This window comes from Triticum aestivum, chromosome 2A (assembly GCF_018294505.1).
Source record: "Triticum aestivum cultivar Chinese Spring chromosome 2A, IWGSC CS RefSeq v2.1, whole genome shotgun sequence".
Classification (NCBI taxonomy): domain Eukaryota; kingdom Viridiplantae; phylum Streptophyta; class Magnoliopsida; order Poales; family Poaceae; genus Triticum; species Triticum aestivum.
The window spans coordinates 20,001,827-20,024,004 of record NC_057797.1 but is presented as its reverse complement, the minus strand read 5'-3'; the positions used below and the strand labels follow the sequence as shown (position 1 = coordinate 20,024,004).

The following is a 22,178-nucleotide window of genomic DNA, read 5'->3' as shown; positions in this document are numbered from 1 at the left end:
TATACTCTTTCCCTTTGACAATGCCTAACTGCGATCTAGTGTGTCGGCGAAGAGGTTGGTGAAGAGCTGATGTTGTAGGCGTAGAAGATCCTGGCTGAGAAGGAGATTCTGTGTGAGTTGGTGCAGAGGATCCCAGCTCCTGATCCGAGGAAGACAGGAGCGCAGGCGATCCAGGCTCCCGATCCGAGGAGGATCCCCCTGACACCGCAGGTGCACCCCTGTCAGCACGGTCGGCGGCTGGCTCGATCCGCGGGTCGGCGTGACGCGACAACGCGCTCCCTCCCGCGCCTGGGCTGGCGGCTGGCTCGATCCGCGGGTCGGCGCGACGCGACAACGCGCTCCCCCCCCCCACCCGCGCGCCTGGGCTGGCGGCTGGCTTGATCCGCGGGTCGGCGCGACGCGACAACGCACTCCCCCCGCGCCTGGGCTGACTGGGTCCACCGCGTGTGGCGACGCACTTCGGCCCGCGCCTGGACTGGTGGGATGTCGGCCACCTGCGCGACCGGGCTGGGTTGCTCTGTCCGCACGCAATTGGGTGCATGCAGAGCTGACTCCGCCTCGGATCGGGCGCCGATGGGGACAGCAGGACTGGCGCGAGAATCTGCACCGGATCGCGCGCCACTGCCAGGGAAATCAGCCTCAGATCGTGTGCCTGCTTTGTCCACATCTGAACACATAAAATGACGACCCAAATCTGCACATATATCATTAGAACCACAATTTTGCATGAAATTTTGCACATGATCAGTTTTATGTAATTCACCCTCATAATCTGGAAGGAGTGCTATTTTCAGCACGAAGAAGAGCCCCTGGGTTTGGATGAAGTTTGGCAAACGGGAAAAGCGTTTCATCAAAAACAACATCTCTGGAAATATAAATTCGTCCAGTGGCAATTTCTGAGCACTTGTACCCTTTGTGAAGATTGCTATAGCCAAGAGAAACACATTGGGTGGAGTGAAGCTTGAGTTTGTGGCGGTTATATGGACGTAGATTGGGATAGCAAGCGCACCCAAAAATACGAAAAGAGTTGTAGTCAGGTTTCTTTTGATATAATCGCTCCAATGGAGTAGTGTTGCCAATGACCTTACTAGGGAGATGATTGATAAGATAGGTGGCAGTGATGAATGCTTCATCCCAATACTTGAGAGGCATAGAGGCATGAGCAAGAAGAGAAAGACCAACTTCAACAATGTGGCGATGTTTCCGCTCAACGGAGCCGTTTTGTTGGTGAGCATGAGGACAGGAGACATGATGCTCAATGCCTATACTATGAAAGAAAGAGTTTAGTTTCTCATATTCTCCCCCCAGTCACTTTGGACTGTTAGGATTTTCCTATCAAGATGTCTTTCAACAAGGTTTTGAAACTCTTGAAAAACAGAGAAAACTTCAGATTTGTACTTAAGCAAATAAATCCAAGTAAACTTGTTGTAGTCATCGATGAAACTGACATAATATTTCTTTCTACCAAAAGAATCTCTGGCATGACCCCATACGTCACTGAAAATAAGTTCCAAGGGAGCATGAGACACACTAGTTGACTTAGGATAAGGGAGTTGATGACTCTTAGCACATTGACAAGCTTCACACACAGACTCACTAACTTGGCTATCTGACAATAAGAGATTGCCTTTATTAACTACTTGCTTGACTATGATCGATGACGGATGTCCTAATCGTTGATGCCACCTTGCCAAGGAGGGCTTGATGACGGAGTAGACTCGACGACGCTTGCGACTAAGTGCTCCTGATGTGATGGGGTAGAGACCTCCAATGCATCTACCGTGATGGAGGAGTTCCCTCGTTACCCGATCCTTTATAAAAAAGTAACGAGGGTGAGTTTCAAAGAAGACATTATTATCAGTGGCTAAACGAGACATAGATGCAAGGTTTTTGTCAGCTTGTGGAACATGAAGGACATCTTTTAAGACAAGATCATGTTTGAGAGAGGGTGAATTAATAAAAGCTTGACCAATGTGTGTAATGTCCATACCTCCACCGCTTGCGGTGTGAATTTGGTTGTTGTCGAGGTATTTCACGGAGAGCAAGTTGCTCTAGTTCGCTTGTGACGTGGTCCGTTGCGCAGGCGTCGACATACCAAACTCCTTCTCCTCCTTGCTCACGCATGGCCGCCGCAACGAGACGAGAATCAGGGACGAAATCTTCATCATAGCGGTGCCAGCAGTCCATGACTTCGTGGCCCGCCTTCTTGCAGAGTTGACAGCGAGGGCGCGGATGGGAGGACGAGGGGCGGCAGTTGTTGTTGTTGTTGAAGCCGCCTCCCCCTGTTTTGTTGTTGTAGCTGCTGCCGCCGCTAGAGTTGGAGGTGTTGTAGTTGATGTAGCCGCCATCACCTTGCTGGTTGGCGCCGCGCCCACGCCCGCCGCCGCGCTGCCCCTGGTGACCGCGGCCACGGCCGCGGCCACGAGAGGAAGAATTTGCAGAAGACTGCCGGATGTTGGTGTCGTGGAGGAGGCTGAGACGGGTGTCAAAGCTAAGAAGCTGGCTGTAGAGCTCCTGGATGGTGATGGGTTCAACTCGAGCAGCCAAAGCCGAGATAACCGGATTGTATTCCATGTCCAGCCCGGCAAGGATCTTGGACACGATCTCCGGATCAGAGAGCGCAGCGGCGGTGCAGGCAACCTCATCAGTGAGGCTTTTGATCTTTCCAAGGTATTCAGCCATAGTCATATTACCTTTTTGCAGGTTGGTCAGCTCGATGCGGGTATTGATCGCTTGAGCTTGACTCTGGGCAGCGAACATGGCGTGGATGGCGCTCCATACTTGTGTCGGCATCTGGAGCGTGGCGACCTGCGCAAGGATGTCGCGGGAGAGGGAGCCCATCAAGTAGCCTTGGAGTTGTTGTTGCGGTGCGAACCATAGCGAGCGTGCAAAGTTTACAACCTGTTCTTCCTTGCTGTCCTTGGTGATGGTGAGGGTGGTCGGCGGTGCCGGACTCGTCGCATCGAGATGGTGCTCCATCTGCGCGCCCTTGATCTGGGGCAAAATGATGGCCTTCCAGAGCAGAAAATCTCCCCGCGTGAGCTTCTCTTGGGGCGGCGATCCGAGAAAAGAGCTGTTGGAGGTGGAGGACGAGGCGGTGATGAGTGCTCCCGTGGTGCTGGACATCGGGGCAGCGGAGGTGGTGGTCGACATGGCTCGGTCGCCGGTAGGTAGCTAGATGCGATCTCGTTCCGATCTTAGAGGAAGAGGCTCTGTTACCATGAAAGATAATGAGGAAGCGTAGAACCCTTCGTCTGGGCCGCGTTTGTATATATTGGGGGTTTGCCGTGGCTTACAAGGTAGAGGAGATCGACCGAGACAAGGAGAGTTCGATCTCCTCGTTTACAGAAGAAATATCAGAAGAAGGGGTAGAAACAGATTACAATTTGAACAAGAATCCTATCCCTATACAACTGATTCTAACAGAAGGAACGTACTAGAGCGCGACGCGAATGAGAAGGAAGGAGGTCGACAGGGCTGAACCTGGATCGAGGACAAGATCCAATTTTCTACGCCTGCCTCGCAGCAGCAACAACTGGCAAAAGCCTGAGCGAGTACTCCCTTTTTTCCGGTTTATAAGGCTTATCTTAAATTTTTCGTTTTCTCGATTTAAAAGGCTCATCTCCATCTCTTATTGAGATTCCGAGGCGCATTAAATCTTTGCATGCAATAATTCAAAACAAACTCACCAATGCATGCAATGTTCCTACTCATCTAGTGGCCAAGCATGCATGGAGTGTAATTAATCCACATTTATGCATTAGTTTAATTTGGATAGTTTTGTAAAGTATGAGATATATTCCTCCACTCATCATCTGCCTTGGTAGATGAGTTTCATATTTGAGCCCTATAAACCAAAAAGGAGGGAGTAGTAAATAAAAGCGAGGCGGCACGGGACGCATTGCCGCCGCATATTCCCGCTGCTCCTTCCTTCCTTCCCCTACTTTTACCACCGCCGGCCTACCTCGCCCCCGCCCGTCGCCTCCTCCTCCACTGCTGCTCCTCTTCCTCCCCCTACCCAGGTACGGCCGCGCTCCAACCTCTCTCTTCCCCCTCCATGGAAGGAAGGAAGGGGCCTTAGAAAGAGAGATCGATCGTCTTCTTCCTGCATCTGCATGGCATGCCGTCACATCGATGCTTCCTTCTCGTCCCTTTCCCTCCTTTTTTTTTTAGAACGAAGGCTCAAGTCGAGCCCGGCTTTGAATTAACAAAGCCATCAACCGGCCAGGATTACATCATCAACCCACTTACAGGAACAGAAAAACAAAACAGCTAAGAGATACATAGTGCTCTGCAACAGCTAGCTAGCTTCATACAACCTACAAGCAGAGATGAAGAAACTAAAGCCCAAGAGCAGCTTGAAGAGGATGAAGCCCTCCACCAATCGCAGTCCACCGCTCAATGACACCAAGAAGGCCTTGAGGAGACACAACTAGCAGATTGGAAGTAACACATTGTCAGCTCCATGGGCTGCAGTTAAAACGGATACGACCTCCTTCATCTTCGAAAAGGTCTCCCTGCCCCCTCGCCTGGCACGAGGCGCTGGTTCATCGGAAGATACAGACGCTCTCCCAAGATCTAAGATGAGTAACCGCCACCGTTGCCACCGGGAAGACCAAACCAGAGCACCGCCAACATGCAGCTCCGAGCTCAACAAAGGGGAACCTGGGCACTAAGAGGGAATTGCACACGAGGAGATGCAAATGCACGGCGGGACTGTTGATGACAAAGCTGCAATGGAGGAATCCCAAACACCGCAGACTCCGACCACGCAGCCGCCAAACGCCTACCAACGGAGCGAGCTCGCCAACGCCCCAAAACTCACCAAAGGCAGCACCTTCAAGAAGGTGACGACGCCACGGGCGTCGCTGCCGCCCAATCCAGAAGGATTTTGGCTTTCGCCCGGTAACGAGCAGGGGAGTAAGGCAAAAGGGGGAGGGGAGTACCATAACGGCGCCTACATGTAGGGGACGGCGCCCGCGGGCGTCGCCGCCGTCGTGGGCGGCTGAATCGGCATGGATTTCCCCGGGCACTTCACCGCCCCCGGCCCCATCTTCAAACCCGAGCGTTGGAGGCGAAGGCGTCAGATCTGGACGGGCGCCCCCACGGCCCGGCGTCCAGCAGCCTCAACCCGCCGCCCGCGCGGCCAAGGCAGTTGGCCAGCACCCGCGGCCGCCGTTGGCTGAGGATGGCGTCGCGCCACCACCCGAGGCCGCCGCCTCGGCTCCGGAGCCCCCCGCGCGTGACGGAGCGGGCAAATCCCCGCCGCCACCTTCCCCGGCGGCCGCGCGGCGTGCCGGCGACCCCCTCCGGTGGCGACGAGGTAGAGGAGAAGGGGGAGGGAGGCCGGCAGCGGGCTAGGGTTGGTGGCGCCCGAGTCGCCCCTGCAGGAGCGACGCGGGGGCCAAGGGAGTGGGGGTGGGGTTCACAGAGAAGGTGATTCCCTGGGAACCGAAATGCAGGAGTATTGTATTTCGGTTCCCCGACCTCGCTTTTAGCTTTAGCTTGAGGGGATCCGCCTTCACATGCATACAGGAATATCCTTATTTATCTAGTATCTCTTCTATTCTTTACTACTAAGATAAGATAAGAGGGTCTGGCTTGTTGGCAAGCGCCTAGGTTACATGCCTTCTCATCATATACTACCGGTAAGTACAAATAATCCGATATACTAGTGGAGTATTGTATTATACGCCGCCGAAAATGGCCCCCTCCCTCACCAAAAGGGAGAGAAAAACAGAGTATCTTGAACAGGTTTCAGGGTGTGGTTGGATGCAGAGTACTCTAGTATTGTCAAAACAGAGTAGTTCCATTTGTTTGCATCCGAACGGGGCTGGTTTTTTTTTTTTTTCCCTTGAGACTTGACAGGAGGTTCATGTTTGCAAGCTTATTACTCCTCCCTCCCGCTCCTTTTTCATCACCACCGCTCGCCGCCGCCTCGTCCTCTTCCCCGACCTCCGCCGTCGCGCTACGCTTCGCTGCTCGTCCTCACCTCAGGTATGGCTGCGCTACGACGCATGTTCCTACTTCTAACCTTGTCTGCCAACTGGTTCTTCCCTCAAACTTTCTCTTCTTCTGCTTGGATGGCATGCCGCCGCACAGGCATATGTATATAGATGCTTCCGACTAGGTGCTTTATGCTTCCTTCCTTGTCGTCTCTTTCTCTCTTGGCTTTGGCTTTCTATATATGCATGCATGCACCGTCGATGAGCAGGATTCACACTGCATGTGATCCACAGACCACTTGAACCAGCGCTAGCTGTTTAACACGTAGTCTAAATACATCTTTATCTAGACAAATCCAAGACAAGTAATTCAGAACGGAGGGAGTAGTATATAACCGCTGTTTTGCCTTGTGTGGCCGGCTACTCTGTCCCCTTTGATCAATGAACAGCATTTGCGTCAAAGAAAAGAAAAGGCATGTATCTATTTATTATTTTATATGTGTTTAATTAGGGGATCTAGTTATACTCCTAGCTTGTTGGCAATGGTTAGATCTGATGTCGACGTGCTTGGCCACATTCTCATCGCATAATTAATGATCCAAAATATCAATCTAGTAACATGGATTGAGAAGCCAAACGGTCCCATGCAAAGCATCCATCAGGAAGTAGTAGTACTCCATGGCAATTAATTCAGATGATGCACGATGATGATATTTTGATGTGCTGGCTGTGTTGGCACGGTACGTAGTACCGCTAGCCTGCTACGTAGCATATGTGATATGTGCACATGGACGGCCTAGCAGAGGTGCAGTGTACCGGGGAGAATTATTAAGGAAGCCTCTGGCTGGGGTTTAGGCTGGTTAATTGCTTTGGCCCGTCCATCAACCAATCATGGAAAGGTGACTTAGGGAATGAACACGCCGCACGCTGGCTGGAATATCCAAACGGAGAAACGATGAGCCGCGGCGAATGGATGACGGAGACGTCTCCCGGCTCCGCGAGCCGTACAGCGCGACGCAAACGGAGGTCGGCGGAAAGGAAGGGAGGAAGAAAGCGATGGACAGCAAGTTGGAAGGAACCGCAAGCAACAGCAAGCCGCCCCGGGCATACAGACGGACGGACAGGCCAGCGCCAGCCGCGTGCCAACTCGATCGCGTCCTAGATAAATAGAGGCCACGCGACGCCGGACGCCATGCCCCTCCCGCCCTCCCGCTGCTTCTAGCTTTTGCCGCCGCCGCCTCTTCCCTCTGTATCGCCCGGCCCGCCCGCCCGCCGCCTCCGCCATCGCCGTCCCGTGCACTTACATCAGGTACGTCTGCGATCCGGCTTCTTCCTCCTCCTAACCTTCTCAGTCCTACTACTACCGAATGGCCTCTGCATGGCATGCCGCCGGCGCCAGACATCCCCGCGCGCGGCCCGTCGTCGGCGTTCGTATCTATATCTATCTGTCTATCTGCCTCCGCCGCGCCGCGCAGATGGATGCTTCCGCTCCGAATATGCGCTTTCTGCTGCCCGGCGTTATGCCTTTCTTCTCGTCCCTTTCTCTCCTCGATTTGCCTCCTTTGGTATCTACTCCTATCTGTTTATTTTAGTATTTATTTACCAGGGATCGTAATCTTGTTGGCCAGCGCTAGATCCCCTCTCGTTGCACGTACTAGTAGTACTTTTTAAGGGCCGATAGATGTTGACCTTCTTCGCCGCCTTCTCGCTCGTCCTGTACTCACAATCGCCGATGGTACTCTTATATAATACTCCGCCGCCTCTCGCCGCCGGACTGGTCCCCTCCGCCACCGAGAGAGAAAGGGAAAGAAAAAAAAAAACAGAGCAACCTGGGCAGGTTGAAGGTTGGATGCTGTAAAACCAGAGCAGTTCAATCAGAGAAACCTGAATTTGTTTCCAGATACCGCGGTGTCAAAGAGGAAAACTCTAGGAATACTTTGCGTCCCTCCCAGCTGGGCTGTTGTTTCTCTCCTTCGGAGAAGGTTCTTTCATGTGATCATGCTCCCCATGATACTACTGCCTCACGCGTTCACCAGCCTCGGCCTGCGAGCGTTTACTCTACGTGCGCTGGGCAACCCTTCCCACCGTAACCAGCCACTTGCTGTTTGCCAAAAACAAAAGCATACTTACTCGTGTTACGCAAATAACCAGTTGTACTAGTACCGGAAAAGCAGTTGCGTGGCAACGGGAAACGCTCAAGCCCCACGTATACGGTGGCTGAACGGAGACGCCCGCACACTGGAATATCCAAACGGAGAAACCATGAGGAGGAGGCGACGGCAAACCGACGATGGAGACGTCCTCGCCTTGGATCCGGCTTAATTTGTGACGTGAAGCATCAAGCCGTACAACGACCGTACCTGAGGACGCGAATGATGGAGGTGGGCAGAAAGCAAGTTGGGACCCGCAAAGCTGATCGTCGTCGATCATGGATGATTAATTCTGATGAATGATGATGATGATATTTTTGATGCACGGGCTGGCTGTGTTCGCACGGTATTAGTGCATGCTACTACTACGTAGCATATCATACGGACGGACGGCCTAGCTAGATAAACAAGAGGAGAGGATGAGTAAGAAAACCAGCGACGGAGAAGAAGAGTTGAGCAACGCAGGGCCGTTTACCGGTGAGAATTAAGGAAGGAAGCTTCGGGGATTCAGGTGTGCTTTGGTCCGTTGGAAGAGACAACTTTGTTGGTTGGCCCTGACCCGTGATCGGATTGGATTCGATTATCTGCTGTGGGCCGTAGGCAGGCCACTTGTGAGTTGTGATGCCTAGTGTGGATTGGATATGATATTCGTGTGCCCATATTCATTGGGCAGCCTAAAACTACAAAAAAAAAAAAGAGAGAGAATCTAGTAATGAGTAATGAGATGGTAGGGATATATTTAGAGAGAGCATGGAAATAGGGATATTCGGTAGGCTGGAGCCTCGGTCTGCGAGCGTTTACTCAACCGAAAAGAAAGCAGTTGCGTGGCGGCGATAGCGCTCACGCCACACGGTACCTGAACGAACACGCACGCACGCATTTCTTCTTCTGAAGGGAAATATCCGAACCGGTTAACGGCGGCGAGAAGGAGCAGCCGCCGGCGAGCGAGCGGACGACAGAGACGCGCGCGTGTCCCGAACCGTTCCGAAGTAAAAGGAGGTCGGCAGAAAGGAAGAAAGCGATCAAGGTCGGTCTAGTCTAGTCTTCTTCTAGGGAGAAGAACAAGTTGGAACCGGCAACGGCAAGCCAGGCAGGCAGGCGAGCACAAAGATCCAATTCCCATCTGTCGCCGCGTCCTCTACTGTCTACTCTACCAAGCGCATACGATACAGGCCAGCCGATAAATACAGCCACCGCATACTCTTCCCTCCCTCCCGCAGCCCCGCTGCTTCTTTTACCACCGCAGCCGTCGTCTCTTCCCGGTCTCGCCCCCGCCCGCCGCCTCTTCGTCCTCCTCAACCTCCGCCGCCGCGCCGCGCTGCCCCTCCTTCGCGGCCTCAGGTACGGCCGCGCTCCAGTCTCCTCCTCCTCCTCCTCTTCCTCCTTGGCCTAACAACCTTCCTTACCAAATGGCCCCTGCGCGCGTCACCGCATGCCATTGCCATGCCGCCGCCACGCAGATGGAGTAGATGCTTCCGGTTCCGAATATGCGCTTTCTGCTTCCCCTGATGCCTCTCTCCGCTCGTCCCTTTCTCGCTTCTCTTTGGCTTGCGCATCCTCCTTTTCTATTGATCTACTCCTCTGTTTATTATTAACAAGGGGATCCCTTGTTCTTGTTGGGGAGCGTTGGTTAGATCCCCTCTCCCTGCACTTTCTGGGTCCGATGTTGACTGACGCACTTCCTCGCCCACCTTCTCGTCCTATACCACTAATCCGATGGATTATAATACTCCGCCGCGCCGCCGGAATGGTCCCTTCCCTCACCAAACCGAGAGAAGAAAACAGAGCAACAGGTTTCAGGCACGGCGTGGTTGGATGCAGATGCAGACTAGTCCCTAGTACTAGTGTAAAAACAGAGTACTAGTACCACTGTTCGTTTTATCACACTTCAGATGATGCTTCAGCACTACACCAAAATTATCCATAGCATCTGGCTAGGTCAGCCTTTAATTTTCTTCATAAAAACCGCAGGATCAACAAAAAGCTCCACAAATACTCTGCATCCCAACAGAACAGGGCTAATTCTTTTCCCTTGACAGGAGGTTCATGTTTTCAAGTTTATTAGTACTACTGTACTAGTTTAGTCCAACAGTAACTTGCTCTAGCCACAAGTTTGGTCTTGGCAAACCACCACCTTGTTTTCTTTCTCTGGATCCAATTCGAACTACATCCTCTAGTTGATACTAGCATACAACCATTCGGCACATAACCAAGGGACAGAGAACCATCATTCATCAACACCTGTTATTACCATGACATTCTTTGGCAATTCCCAAAACCGGCACCCATACATACCATTCCTACCTTCTGAATGTTCCATTTTGTTGGCTTAATTAGCATGTGTCTTTTGGTAACAAATTAAATCCATGTGGGAAAGTTGCGAGTTTGTCCAACTATATCCGGCACCAATGCAACTGTCTCTTTCAAGTCTTGTTATCTGCCTAACTCCTCGGCGGATAATAACATGGTACTGATTGCAATTGATTCCCGTTGGGCAGAAATGGAGGCCAGTTCTAGCACTGCTCTCTATCCTCAGCGCCGCTGCAAAAACATCTACCTGGTACTACCACCCCCTCCTCAGTTTTCGGCAACGAACCTGCACCAAAGACGCAATGGATGTTCCATCTGATGAACCGTAACTAATGCGCGCAGGTGAGGCATGCTCAGGGCATACATAATGTGGAGGGCGACAAGGATCATAGCGCCTACAAGTCGCCTGCGCTGGTCGATGCTCACATCACCCCTTTGGGCTGGAGCCAAGTAAGGTTTCTTTTTCCTTTTTCCTTTCTGGCCCTGACAAATAATGTTGCCCTCGCTCGAGATTTTTTTCATGTGGCATTTTCAAGTTCCATGGATGCTGATTTACATGCGTTTGTAGGTTGATTACCTGCGAGAGCATGTGACAGAATGTGGATTGGCGAAAAAGATTGAGTTGGTTATTGTTTCCCCTCTAATGAGGTATACTTTTCCTTGGCCTTATAACCTTCTTGTACTACATATTTTCAGTGTTCTAGAAGATCTTCTCTAAGCCTTTTTATGTTCACTTGAATCAATCTCACAGGACTATGCAGACTGCAGTGGGGGTCTTCGGTGGTGAGAGCTGTACTGATGGAGAAAGTGCATCACCATTGATGGTAGAAGGAGCTGGACACAGTGGACGTCAGGCGATTTCAAGTTTCAATTGCCCACCGTTTCTTGCAGTCGAGGCCTGCAGAGAGCGCTTGGTAATTCCCTCTCCTGAAGAACACAAATAAAACAGAGGAATCATTTTGTTACCAAATACTCTTCATTTAGTGCCCCATTTTAATTTTATTTTCAAATGCAGGGTGTTCATCCCTGTGACAAGAGGAGCAGCATAACAAAATATCGCACTCTCTTTCCTGCCATTGATTTTTCCCTGGCAAGTACCTAGTGTTGCTAGTTCATGAGTTCAGTTTCAGAGACGCTGTCGCAACAGTGTTTTAATATATGTGTGCTTCGCTCTTTACAGATAGAGAATGACGAAGATGTTCTTTGGGAACCCAATGTCAGAGAAGCAATTGACACTGTTGCTGCTAGGGGCATGAAGTTCCTTGACTGGTAATTTTACTTTCTAGTATAAGATTGATTAGTCTCTTTTCTTTAATTTCTTAAAAATACAAGCCTAATGATCTGTTACCAGCGAGTTATCGCTGGGCGACTATTTGACATTACAAAGTCCTAGATGCTGGAGATTTATGTGTAGAGTATATTGAGAAAGACAAACGTCAGATTTTAGATGACATGTTGAGTCACCCAGTAACTTCATTTTGGCGGCCGCATTAAATTAAAACTAATCTCTTGATGCGCTTGCAGGTTATGGACAAGAGAAGAAAATGAGATAGCCATTGTCACCCATAGTAGCTTCTTAGATTTCACTTTAAACATGTACAGTAAAGAGTGTCATCCAACCATAGCAGAGGATATGCGCAAGCGGTAAGTGTCTTTTTTTTTCCTTGGTAATTGTCAACCAGTCAAGCAACAATATTCTGCAAGGGCCGTGAAATATTGAGACCACTGCTAATTCTATCATCACAAGCGCATGTTCCTAACTTTGGTTTGGTTATATGCAGCTTTGCGAACTGCGAGCTCAGGTCGATGGTGCTGGTCGACAGAAGGTCAGTTCTTGTTTTGCTTCAATGATTATGTTGCACTTGTGATGACCTTTTTATAATGTGGATTTGCTTTGCAACGTTTCAGTAAGCTTGGATCAGATACCTCTACATGCGATTTCCCTGGGAAGATACCGGCCAGACTTGATCTGCCTAGTGATGTCGCGGACAAGAAGCACATTGAAGAAGCTAGCAGTGGGAACCGAGGAGCGGTTGGTTGTCTAGAGCACACGCACATGAGCTTGCCCACTCGCCTCATTTCTACCTAACAACGTAGAGTCAAGGGAGGAAACTTCCCCCCTTTAATCACACTAGTTGAGTGCCCGTGCGTTGCCACGGGACAATAAATTTGTACGTCCGTCATCATTGTTGTTGGTCGTCAACGCTGATCCAACCTTGCTAGTTGTCCCACTATTCTCCACAAATGCGCGATCAGCCTTTTGAGGATCTAGAACCTTCATTTCCCGAAAAAAAATCGAACCAGTATGCATGGCCCTAACAACCCCTCCAGCTAAAAGCGTTCATTCCATAAAATAATCACAGTGCACATACTTTTTCCTTCTCCATAAATCTCATCCATGATTCATGTTGCCTTTAGCTCTGCAATTGTTGATGAGCCTCTGCATCATCCTACTCAAAAAGAAGGGTGCAATAGACTAAACCTCTTGGAAAGAGATGCAAGTAAAGTAGAACACATATTTTCCTAAGGTGACATGCAGTAAAATGTTCAATATGTGGGAAAAGCAAAACATGGGCTATAAAAATAAATCTATAATAGCGAAGTTAGATGATACTCCCGCCGTCCCATAATGTAGGATGTTTTTGACACTACATTAGTGCCGAAAAGCGTCTTACATGTTGGGCGGAGGGAGTAGCTCAGAACTTCTTCAGTTAGCAGTTAGCACAATGAATCTGGATAAAATAGTGGGCTAGCTAGTCCTCTCTTCTGGTTGCCTAAAGATCGCACTATTGTCAAAGTTAAGCAGTGATTGCTTGCCACGGGAAAACAAATTTACAAATAAAGACATTAGACAAAAACATCATTGTACTTTACAACTTGTAATCGCACAGACTTACAAGTGTGTTGCGATAAATATCTTCTTATTGTTACAATTTAACACAATCAACGTGACTCAAATCAAATTATAGGTGAACATATTTATCATCAATTTAATACAAAAGTCTAGCTCGATGCATTTGATCGAATCTCGCACGATGAGAGGGGTATGAACTTCATGTCCATTGCCTCTGTATGTCAGCACATGTCCAACAGAAGTCATAACCCTCTTGACATGTGCATTGACTAACATCAACAAGAGCTCACAAATGTATTGAAGGAACCATCATAAGCAAGTAACCATGCGAACATATATATATATCTTAAGCAAGTAACCATCATTCCAGGGTGCATGGTCCCTAGCAAGGCGTGCCATTACATGTTACATCCATCACTGAAAACTTTCTCAGCGTTGGCTATAAAGGATATTAGCACGAACTTTGAACTCTTTGTATTCTTTGGCATTTAATAGAAATAGAAAGAGAGCCCATGCGTTGCAACGGGAGAAAAAAAATGCTTCTTGAAAAGACATTTTGTTGTAGTAAAGATTTTTCAAAGAGTAGAGTGGTGCCACATATCTTACGAAAAAAACATACCGCTTCCATGCCAAGTATGGGCAAATAGAGGCTAGACTTTTTTTTGTTTTTTTTTGACACATTCTTTTTACAGGTAAATAGAGGCTAGAGCTAATTATAATTGATCGCCTTTCTTTGTGAAATAGATGTATCACTACATCTTTTTGGAGCATCTCATGTCAAATACATAATAAACTCATTTGACTGAAACATTCATCATAAAGTGAGGCTGGAGGAGCCAGGTCGAGAGAATCCCTGACAGCACTTGTACTGATCATCCATTGCCATGCCGTCGTCGAAAAAAATGCCAGTCCAAGGAACGACTACTCCCTTGTCTTCCTGGTATGTTTAAGTTATAGCAACATGATTTCACCGAAATGGGATCCCCACCATCGGAGTCAAATTCATAGGAGACTCTAGTCTATGGTCTTAACCCGATTTATGGCCTTTAATTTATATAAGTAAACACAAAGTACTATTAGAGATAAGAAGAACAACACAAAGTATTCATGTCAAACAGTAAGCATGGAATATCTACATCTACTGGAATCTGATGTTGCAAAGAGCCTAAACTTCACAAACTGCAATCTTATTGAGTGACGATATCCCCACTTATTTGCCAAGTGATCCTCAATCAATTGCTGATTACAGTGTTATCATTACAAAAGGGGGTCCAAATCTCAATTATCAGGTGTACGCACTGAAGGAGTAAGCTAGAACAATGTCAATCTATAGACGAGTCAAATACTTCAGTTGTGTTAATTTCTCACACAGTTGTTAGAAGCATACGTTGGTGCTCTAGTTAAGATCCAAATTAGACATACCTTCATTTATTATCAAACCAGAAATGATCCCAAGTGCATTAGCAAACTGTAGTAATAGCCGGCAGCTATAGAAAATTAATTACAGTTTGCAGCATAGGAAATCACAAGCTAGTACAGGCTAAATAAAAGATCTAAATTCGGATTGAATAAAATATTCAGTTAAAAGATGATGTTACACACTGAGATACAATACACCCCCCTTCTGTGCCCAGTATATACTTAATAATGCATACTGACATACATATATCTCCAGAAAAAGGCATACATAATCAGATCATTATAAGTCAAAACTATATCATCAGCCAGGTCTTGTAATTTTGTGCAAACACATGTGTAGATCAATACTGAATTTATCGTAGGTAGGGACAGAAATTCCATAGCATGCAAAGCTTGCAGCATGACCAACTTCATCGAGCAGCAAGAGAAGGGAAGAACACGACAGTTAGGAGGGCTGAGGCAACAGCGGTAACAGAGCATCATCCAGCGGAAGCAACACACATACCGGGAGCAGCAGCGTAGTTCACATCTTCAGGTTGTGGGGAACATCTTCAGAGGCTCAAGCCAGAGTCGAGCATCCCACGCAGGTCTCCCAAAATCAATCTGTACAATTATGCAAGCACAATTGGCATCATGTGGCCTCTAACCAGTACGCACGTCTCCAAAAACCATTCCCTAACAAGCACAATTGGCGTAATATCTTGGATTGCCATGCACTTCCACAACCAAGCACTGGTAGAAAAAAGCCCTTTAGTCCCGGTTCGCAACAGCCTTTAGCCCCGGCTGTGCAACCGGGACTAAAGGGTCGCGACTAAAGCCCCCCCCCCTTTAGCCGCGGCTCTTCCGGACCGCGACAAAAGGCTTTAGTCCCGGTTCTTGTGGCTGACCGGGACTAAAGGCCCGCCACGTGGGCGCCCGTGGTCCGTCGGGGCCAAGGACCTTTAGTCCCGGTTCTCGTGGCTAACCGGGACTAAAGGCCTCCTCCGCAGGTTTAAATATTTTTGTGAATTTTTACAATTTTTTTTATTTTCAAATTTCTGAATTATTTTAACCTCTAATCTCTAATCACCACCCCTCATCACTGCTCAATTTATCCTCTAATCTCTAATCACCCCTCATCATTCCAAATCATCTAACTTCCCGAACGGTCACCCATCCTCCCACTCCCCCAGCCTGAGCACGCTTAACTTCCGGGTTCTATCCTCCCTCGTTTCCAAGTCTGCACTTGTTGTTTTCCTGACAATAGTAGGATGTCAATTCTATTAACCCTCAGGTATTTAGCTTGAGCATGAAGTGACACATTTCACTGTTTGAGTTTGAAACTATTATTTTAAAAAACAGTAATTATTTAGTAACACTAATATTTCTGGAATAATTAGTTTGACCATTTTTTGACCACAGTTTGACCAGATTTGACCAAAGTTTAAAAAAACTGAAATAATTATTTAGTAACACTAATATTCTAGAATAATTAGTTTGACCATTGTTTGACCACAGTTTGACCACAATTTGAAATTTTTTGAATTTTTTTGCCTCTCCATAACTTAAAAGCCCCGTATCTTTTTTTCTGTTAGGTTTTTGGGGATTCTAAAAATGTTTAACGGGGTTCCCCTAGTTAAATTCGGATGTAACTTTTCGAGTAGATGATTTTTCATATAAAAAACTTTTTCATCCGAGTTAGTATGCAAAAGTTATGCCCATTTTTACAAATTCTCGAGAGATTTTGCAAATAAAGTCGAAATTCATATTTGCAAATTTTCCCAACAACTAGACCACATATCACATGGAAAACTTATTTTATTTTATTTTTTTGACATTTCCATAATTTTCTTTTGTTTTTTCTAAGACTGAAAAAGGCGATCCCGGGGGGGGGGGGGTAGAGTTTGAAAATGAGGCCTCAAATCCCTTTAGTCGCGGTTGGCCAGACCAACCGGGACTAAAGGTCTAACCTTTAATCCCGGTTGGCCTGGCCAACCGGGACTAAAGGTCTATCCCTTTAGTCGCGGTTGGCCAGACCAACCGGGACTAAAGGTCTAACCTTTAATCCCGGTTGGCCTGGCCAACCGCGACTAAAGGCCTTCGGGCCAGTCTGAGGACCTTTAGTCCCGGTTGGCCTGGCCAACCGGGACTAAAGCCCCTCCCGTCGGCCAGCTGTCGACCGAGCGCGCTGGGCCCAGATAGTTGGTCGCGGGTCTTCTCCCGAACCGCGACTAAAGACCCCTTTGGTCGCGGTTCGGTTCTTTTGGGGACTAATGGCGGCGTATGGAAGCCCCTTTTTCTACCAGTGAAGCATAATGGCATTGTAGCAGATCAAACAGAAAAACTTATAATCAGGGGTTCAATTAATCTCACATGTAGTAACGTAACAAGTACCAAGAAAAACAAATATTTTAGGAACTTGCATTGCCCATACAAAAATTGATCACATGGATTAAAATGAAAATTTTAACTAACAAAGTCAAAGTCCTTGAAGTACCTACAAATTAAGTACCACTTAGAAGGTATCTTAGGGAAGAATTAGTAAGCATACCTCGACGTGAACTCTTATTGGAGCAAGCGAACATAAATTAAATCCGTTGACGGCTCACTGCCGATAAATAAAATCACCCATATATTTAGTCTCTTCAAAGAAGTATATCACTAAGAACAGAAATTGAAGAGGACTCCAATACACCAAAATTATAGAAAACCTGCCTTTCCGATAGTCGAGCATCCAGTAGAATATCAAACTCCTCGTGCTGCCTCATCAACCTCACATGAAGTATCACCAACCAGTTGGGGTTGCCAATGCCAACTATAGTAGAAGTGGAACATGGAACTATATAAGTTACTTGTAACAAATATCTAAGCAAAATTAAATCCAAGATATGATCAACCTTGTCAAGATCTGAACTACAACACAACATTTGAAATAAAACACTTGTCAGATAATCACCATAAGAGCATGGCGATCAATACTATCTCATGACTAAGAGGCACAATTTATTTCTACTAATGCAAAGTGAAAATGGAAATATTGCAATGGCATTGGAAGAGAAGTCAAGAGATAAATTTAAGAAAAAGAAGCAAATTTGATACGTGTAGATGTACAGACCATATATATATATAGGTATCGGGAAGCATACAATATCTGAATCTCAATACATCTTACTACATATGGCCAACACCAACTCATGCTACGACATCAAGGCCATCTGCCTCCCAAAAGAAATGTCAAGGAATGAAGTTATTGCACTTGCATCTGCAAGAGAACCTTAAACAGTTAGCATTTTGATTATCGTCATACTGAACATACAGAAAATAAGAAGCTTGATGCTCACCAAAATGTATTCACTCCAATAGCTTTGCCGCAGGCTTAAGGTGAAACCTGGACTATCATCCTTAATTACAGTCTCCCAGACGAATCATCTTATGTTTCATTGCACTGGTGGAAAAAGGGCCTTTGGTCGCGGTTCGCAACTACCATTAGTCGCGGTTGCGCAACCGCGACTAAAGGGGCGGGACTAAAGGCCCCCCCCCTTTAGTCGCGGTTGCTTAAGAACCGCGACTAAAGGCCCGTCCACGTGGGCGCCAGGTGGCCGTCGGGGCGGAGGACCTTTAGTCACGGTTCTTCTGGCCAACCGCGACTAAAGGCCGCCGCAGGTTTAATTTTTTTTGCGAATTTTTTCAATTTTTTTATTTTCAAATTTCTGAATTATTTTATCCTCTAATCTCTAATCACCACCCCTCATCACTGCTCAATTTATCCTCTAATCTCTAATCACCCCTCATCATTCCAAATCATCTAACTTCCCGAACGGTCACCCATCCTCCCACTCCCCCAGCCTGAGCACGCTTAACTTCCGGGTTCTATTCTCCCTTGTTTCCAAGTCTGCACTTGTTGTTTTCCTGACAATAGTAGGATGTCAATTCTATTAACCCTCAGGTATTTAGCTTGAGCATGAAGTGACACATTTCACTGTTTGAGTTTGAAACTATTGTTTTAAAAACAATAATTATTTAGTAACACTAATATTTCTGGAATAATTAGTTTGACCATTTTTTGACCACAGTTTGACCAGATTTGACCACAGTTTGACCAGATTTGACCAAAATTTAAAAAAAGTGAAATAATTATTTAGTAACACTAATATTCTAGAATAATTAGTTTGACCATTGTTTGACCACAGTTTGACCACAATTTGAATTTATTTGAATTTTTTTGCCTCTCCAGAACTTAAAAGCCCCGTAACTTTTTTTCTGTTAGGTTTTTGGGGATTTTGAAAATGTTTAACGGGGTTCCCCTAGTTAAATTCGGATGTAACTTTTCGAGTAGATGATTTTTCATATAAAAAACTTTTTCATCCGAGTTAGTATGCAAAAGTTATGCCCATTTTTACAAATTCTCGAGAGATTTTGCAAATAAAGTCGAAATTCATATTTGCAAATTTTCCCAACAACTAGACCACATATCACATGGAAAACTTATTTTATTTTATTTTTTTGACATTTCCATAATTTTCTTTTGTTTTTTCTAAGACTGAAAAAGGCGATCCCGGGGGGGGGGGGGGGTAGAGTTTGAAAATGAGGCCTCAAATCCCTTTAGTCGCGGTTGGCCAGACCAACCGGGACTAAAGGTCTAACCTTTAATCCCGGTTGGCCTGGCCAACCGGGACTAAAGGTCTATCCCTTTAGTCGCGGTTGGCCAGACCAACCGGGACTAAAGGTCTAACCTTTAATCCCGGTTGGCCTGGCCAACCGCGACTAAAGGCCTTCGGGCCAGCCTGAGGACCTTTAGTCCCTGTTGGCCTGGCCAACCGCGACTAAAGCCCCTCACGTGCACCAGCTGTCCACCGAGCGCCCTGGGCCCAGGCCTTTGGTCGCGGTTCGTCTGCCGAACCGCGACTAAAGACTTCATTAGTCGCGGTTCCTACAGTTCCGCGACTAATGGGGCTGGACGGAAGCCTCTTTTTCTACCAGTGTTGGAAATATCAATATCTCCGATATGAAGTATAACTGCTACAACTGATCTAGATATAGATGTGTACCCTAAACAATTTAATATGCAACTCGTTATTTCCGAAATTGGTATTTTTCAATGGTTTTCGGTATAACACAATACGACCCAAATCTATTTTTCCTCATTGATTACAACTAACTACAACATCATTAATTACTGCTACCTCAGTAGTACAACTTGATCTGAGTATAGCTAATGAAAAGGTCGTCTACCATAAGCCAAGTCGCCAAGTTATACCTGTGTGAGTTAGTGAGTATATCCTGCAAGTTAACAGAATGCCCGCGGGACATATGATCGAGAATGTATGCTCCACAACCTGAACATATAGTGAGTAAGAAAAGATGTTAAATTACTGAAGAACATCATACGTGGTTCTGAATAAGTGACTTTCCATGTCCTCTACAACTCCAAACCCATTGAATCATTTGGTCGAGCAGCTAGGGAACGAAAAGGAATTCCAGAGTGTAACTGTAATCCAGTAAGCACGGGAGTCTAGATGGATACCTTGACGCGTTGAGTAGATCGGCCTTAGAGGGAGGAGACGTGGAATGGGCGTGTTGCATCATTGGAGTGCATGAAAGCGGGCGATGTCAGTGTCTCTCGCGATGAGGCTGCCGCCGCCACATCATCCACACCGACGTCCCTCGCCATCGCCGCCCTGATCGACTGCCTCGCTACCCTGCCGGAGACGTGAAAGTCAACCAATAGAAAAGGAAACTCACAAGGTGAACGAGGAGAGGAGCGGCGGCGGCGGCGAATTTTCCCCCCAATCCCGCACCGCGCTCCCACCCTGTCCCCATCCTGGCGAACGAGCTCCCAGCCCATACCCCATCCCGGCGGCCGAGCTCCAGCACGTACGCCATCCCGGCGACCGTGCTCCCACGACCAGGACTGCGGCCATGACGACGACGAGGGGCGAATGAGGAGTAGAGCGGCGGCGGCGAAATTTCTCAGGTCTGGCGAGAGACGTGATTGGGAGCGACGTGGGAGAGAATGGGGCGTGGGGGGCTGTTCGTGACTTCGTGGGTCGTGGGAACTTCCTTTCCGAACGTGGTTGGGGCCTGGAGGATCGGTGGGCTGGGTTGGAGGGAGGGTTGCACGAGGGAAAATAATAGGACTTGGCTGGTTGCATGCGTGGGCTCGTACGAGGGGGGTCGGAGAGGAGATTGAACGAGGGACCGCGTGATGGCTGTTGCACGAGGCGGGGGGATCGAACGAGGTGGTCGAACCATCACGACGTTCGATCCCCCTTTAATAGTAGAGATTTCTCTTGAAGAATCTAGAAAGAACCGACACTCTTGACCTTACAATGGTCAAGTTTCAGTTGCATGACTGATGTTGAAGCGAAGATAAGCAACACCTATGGATAGAACAATTCATTATGTTCATTATTTGGTTTGTTGTCGGAACACATGCCCAAATTCATGGGAATAAGGATGATGGGAAAGTAGTGGCTGCACCCACCTTTGGTGCACGCATGCAAGAAAACATAGCAAAAAAATTCTGAAGCTTTATGGGAATGATTATCAACAAATTTTATGAGGATATGCAAAGTTTGGTGGTCAAATAACATTCGAGGAGCTCTCTAAAAAAAGATAAGATTACAAAATCTGCTCAAACAGCTCTCTAAGGATGATTTATACATGTACCCCTCTTGTTGATCTAGGGCATTATGTCAGATATCTTGTTCCTTTTCACATTTGTCTCTGCAGCTTAGAGCCTCTTTGGAATGAAGGAATTTATATGATTTTTTTATATTCGAATCCATAGGATTTTTTTTTCCTACGGAAGGCATTTGGATCATAGGATCGGGGCCACCATATTCTTCTGTAATACTTTTGATTCGATGATGCCATCTACTACCCCCATCCCAAAATATAAGACGTTTTTTGCAGTTTAAAAACGCCTTGTATTTTTGGGACGGAGTTAGGAGTATTTCTTAACGAACAGAGCTATATTTTCCCATGATGCCAAATATTATGCGATTGGACCGTTTGAAATTGGAGCAGGCTGATTGGTCGACTGTGATTCGATTCTCTCGTTTGGCTGTGAGCAGGCAGGCAGGCCACTCGAATGGCTTGATGTGAAGGGATATCCACTGAAAAGAATCTATAGAAATGTGGTGGGAGGGAGGAGGGATATGGAGTGGATATTCGGCAAGGATGCCGGCCGTTCCAGGCCAGCCAGTCGTCCTCACTCTCATCATCAGCCTCGGCCTGCGAGCGTTTACACCACTGCCCAACCCATTGTAAACACAAGGACACCATTTTGCACGTACCCGTCTCCACAGATGATGTAAAACAGCGGTCGGGCCTAAAATTCAACTCTAACGGACGATGTAGAAGGGAGGCGGAGTATATAGTCCCGAGCTCATATGCTTCCTAATAAACAATAAAAATTAAAAAAAAATAGTAGAACAGTTTTAAAAATTCTGAAATGCTTGTGGTGCAAACTTGGACAAATGTTCTCGGTGCTTACGAATTTTCATCCCGAAATAATAC

General features: G+C 47.3%; 1 protein-coding gene across 1 annotated transcript; it reads left to right on the top strand.

The window, feature by feature from the left end:
• The first annotated feature begins 9,240 nt into the window (after window positions 1-9,240).
• LOC123187097 (phosphoglycerate mutase-like protein 1) lies at window positions 9,241-12,650 on the top strand. Its single transcript, XM_044598868.1, has 10 exons — window positions 9,241-9,436; window positions 10,594-10,655; window positions 10,748-10,855; window positions 10,974-11,053; window positions 11,157-11,319; window positions 11,421-11,495; window positions 11,586-11,674; window positions 11,930-12,049; window positions 12,187-12,231; window positions 12,314-12,650. Exons 2-10 carry the CDS (start codon window positions 10,596-10,598, stop codon window positions 12,492-12,494), a joined length of 921 nt encoding a protein of 306 aa, XP_044454803.1. The 5' UTR covers window positions 9,241-9,436; window positions 10,594-10,595; the 3' UTR covers window positions 12,495-12,650.
• Window positions 12,651-22,178: the final 9,528 nt, after the last annotated feature.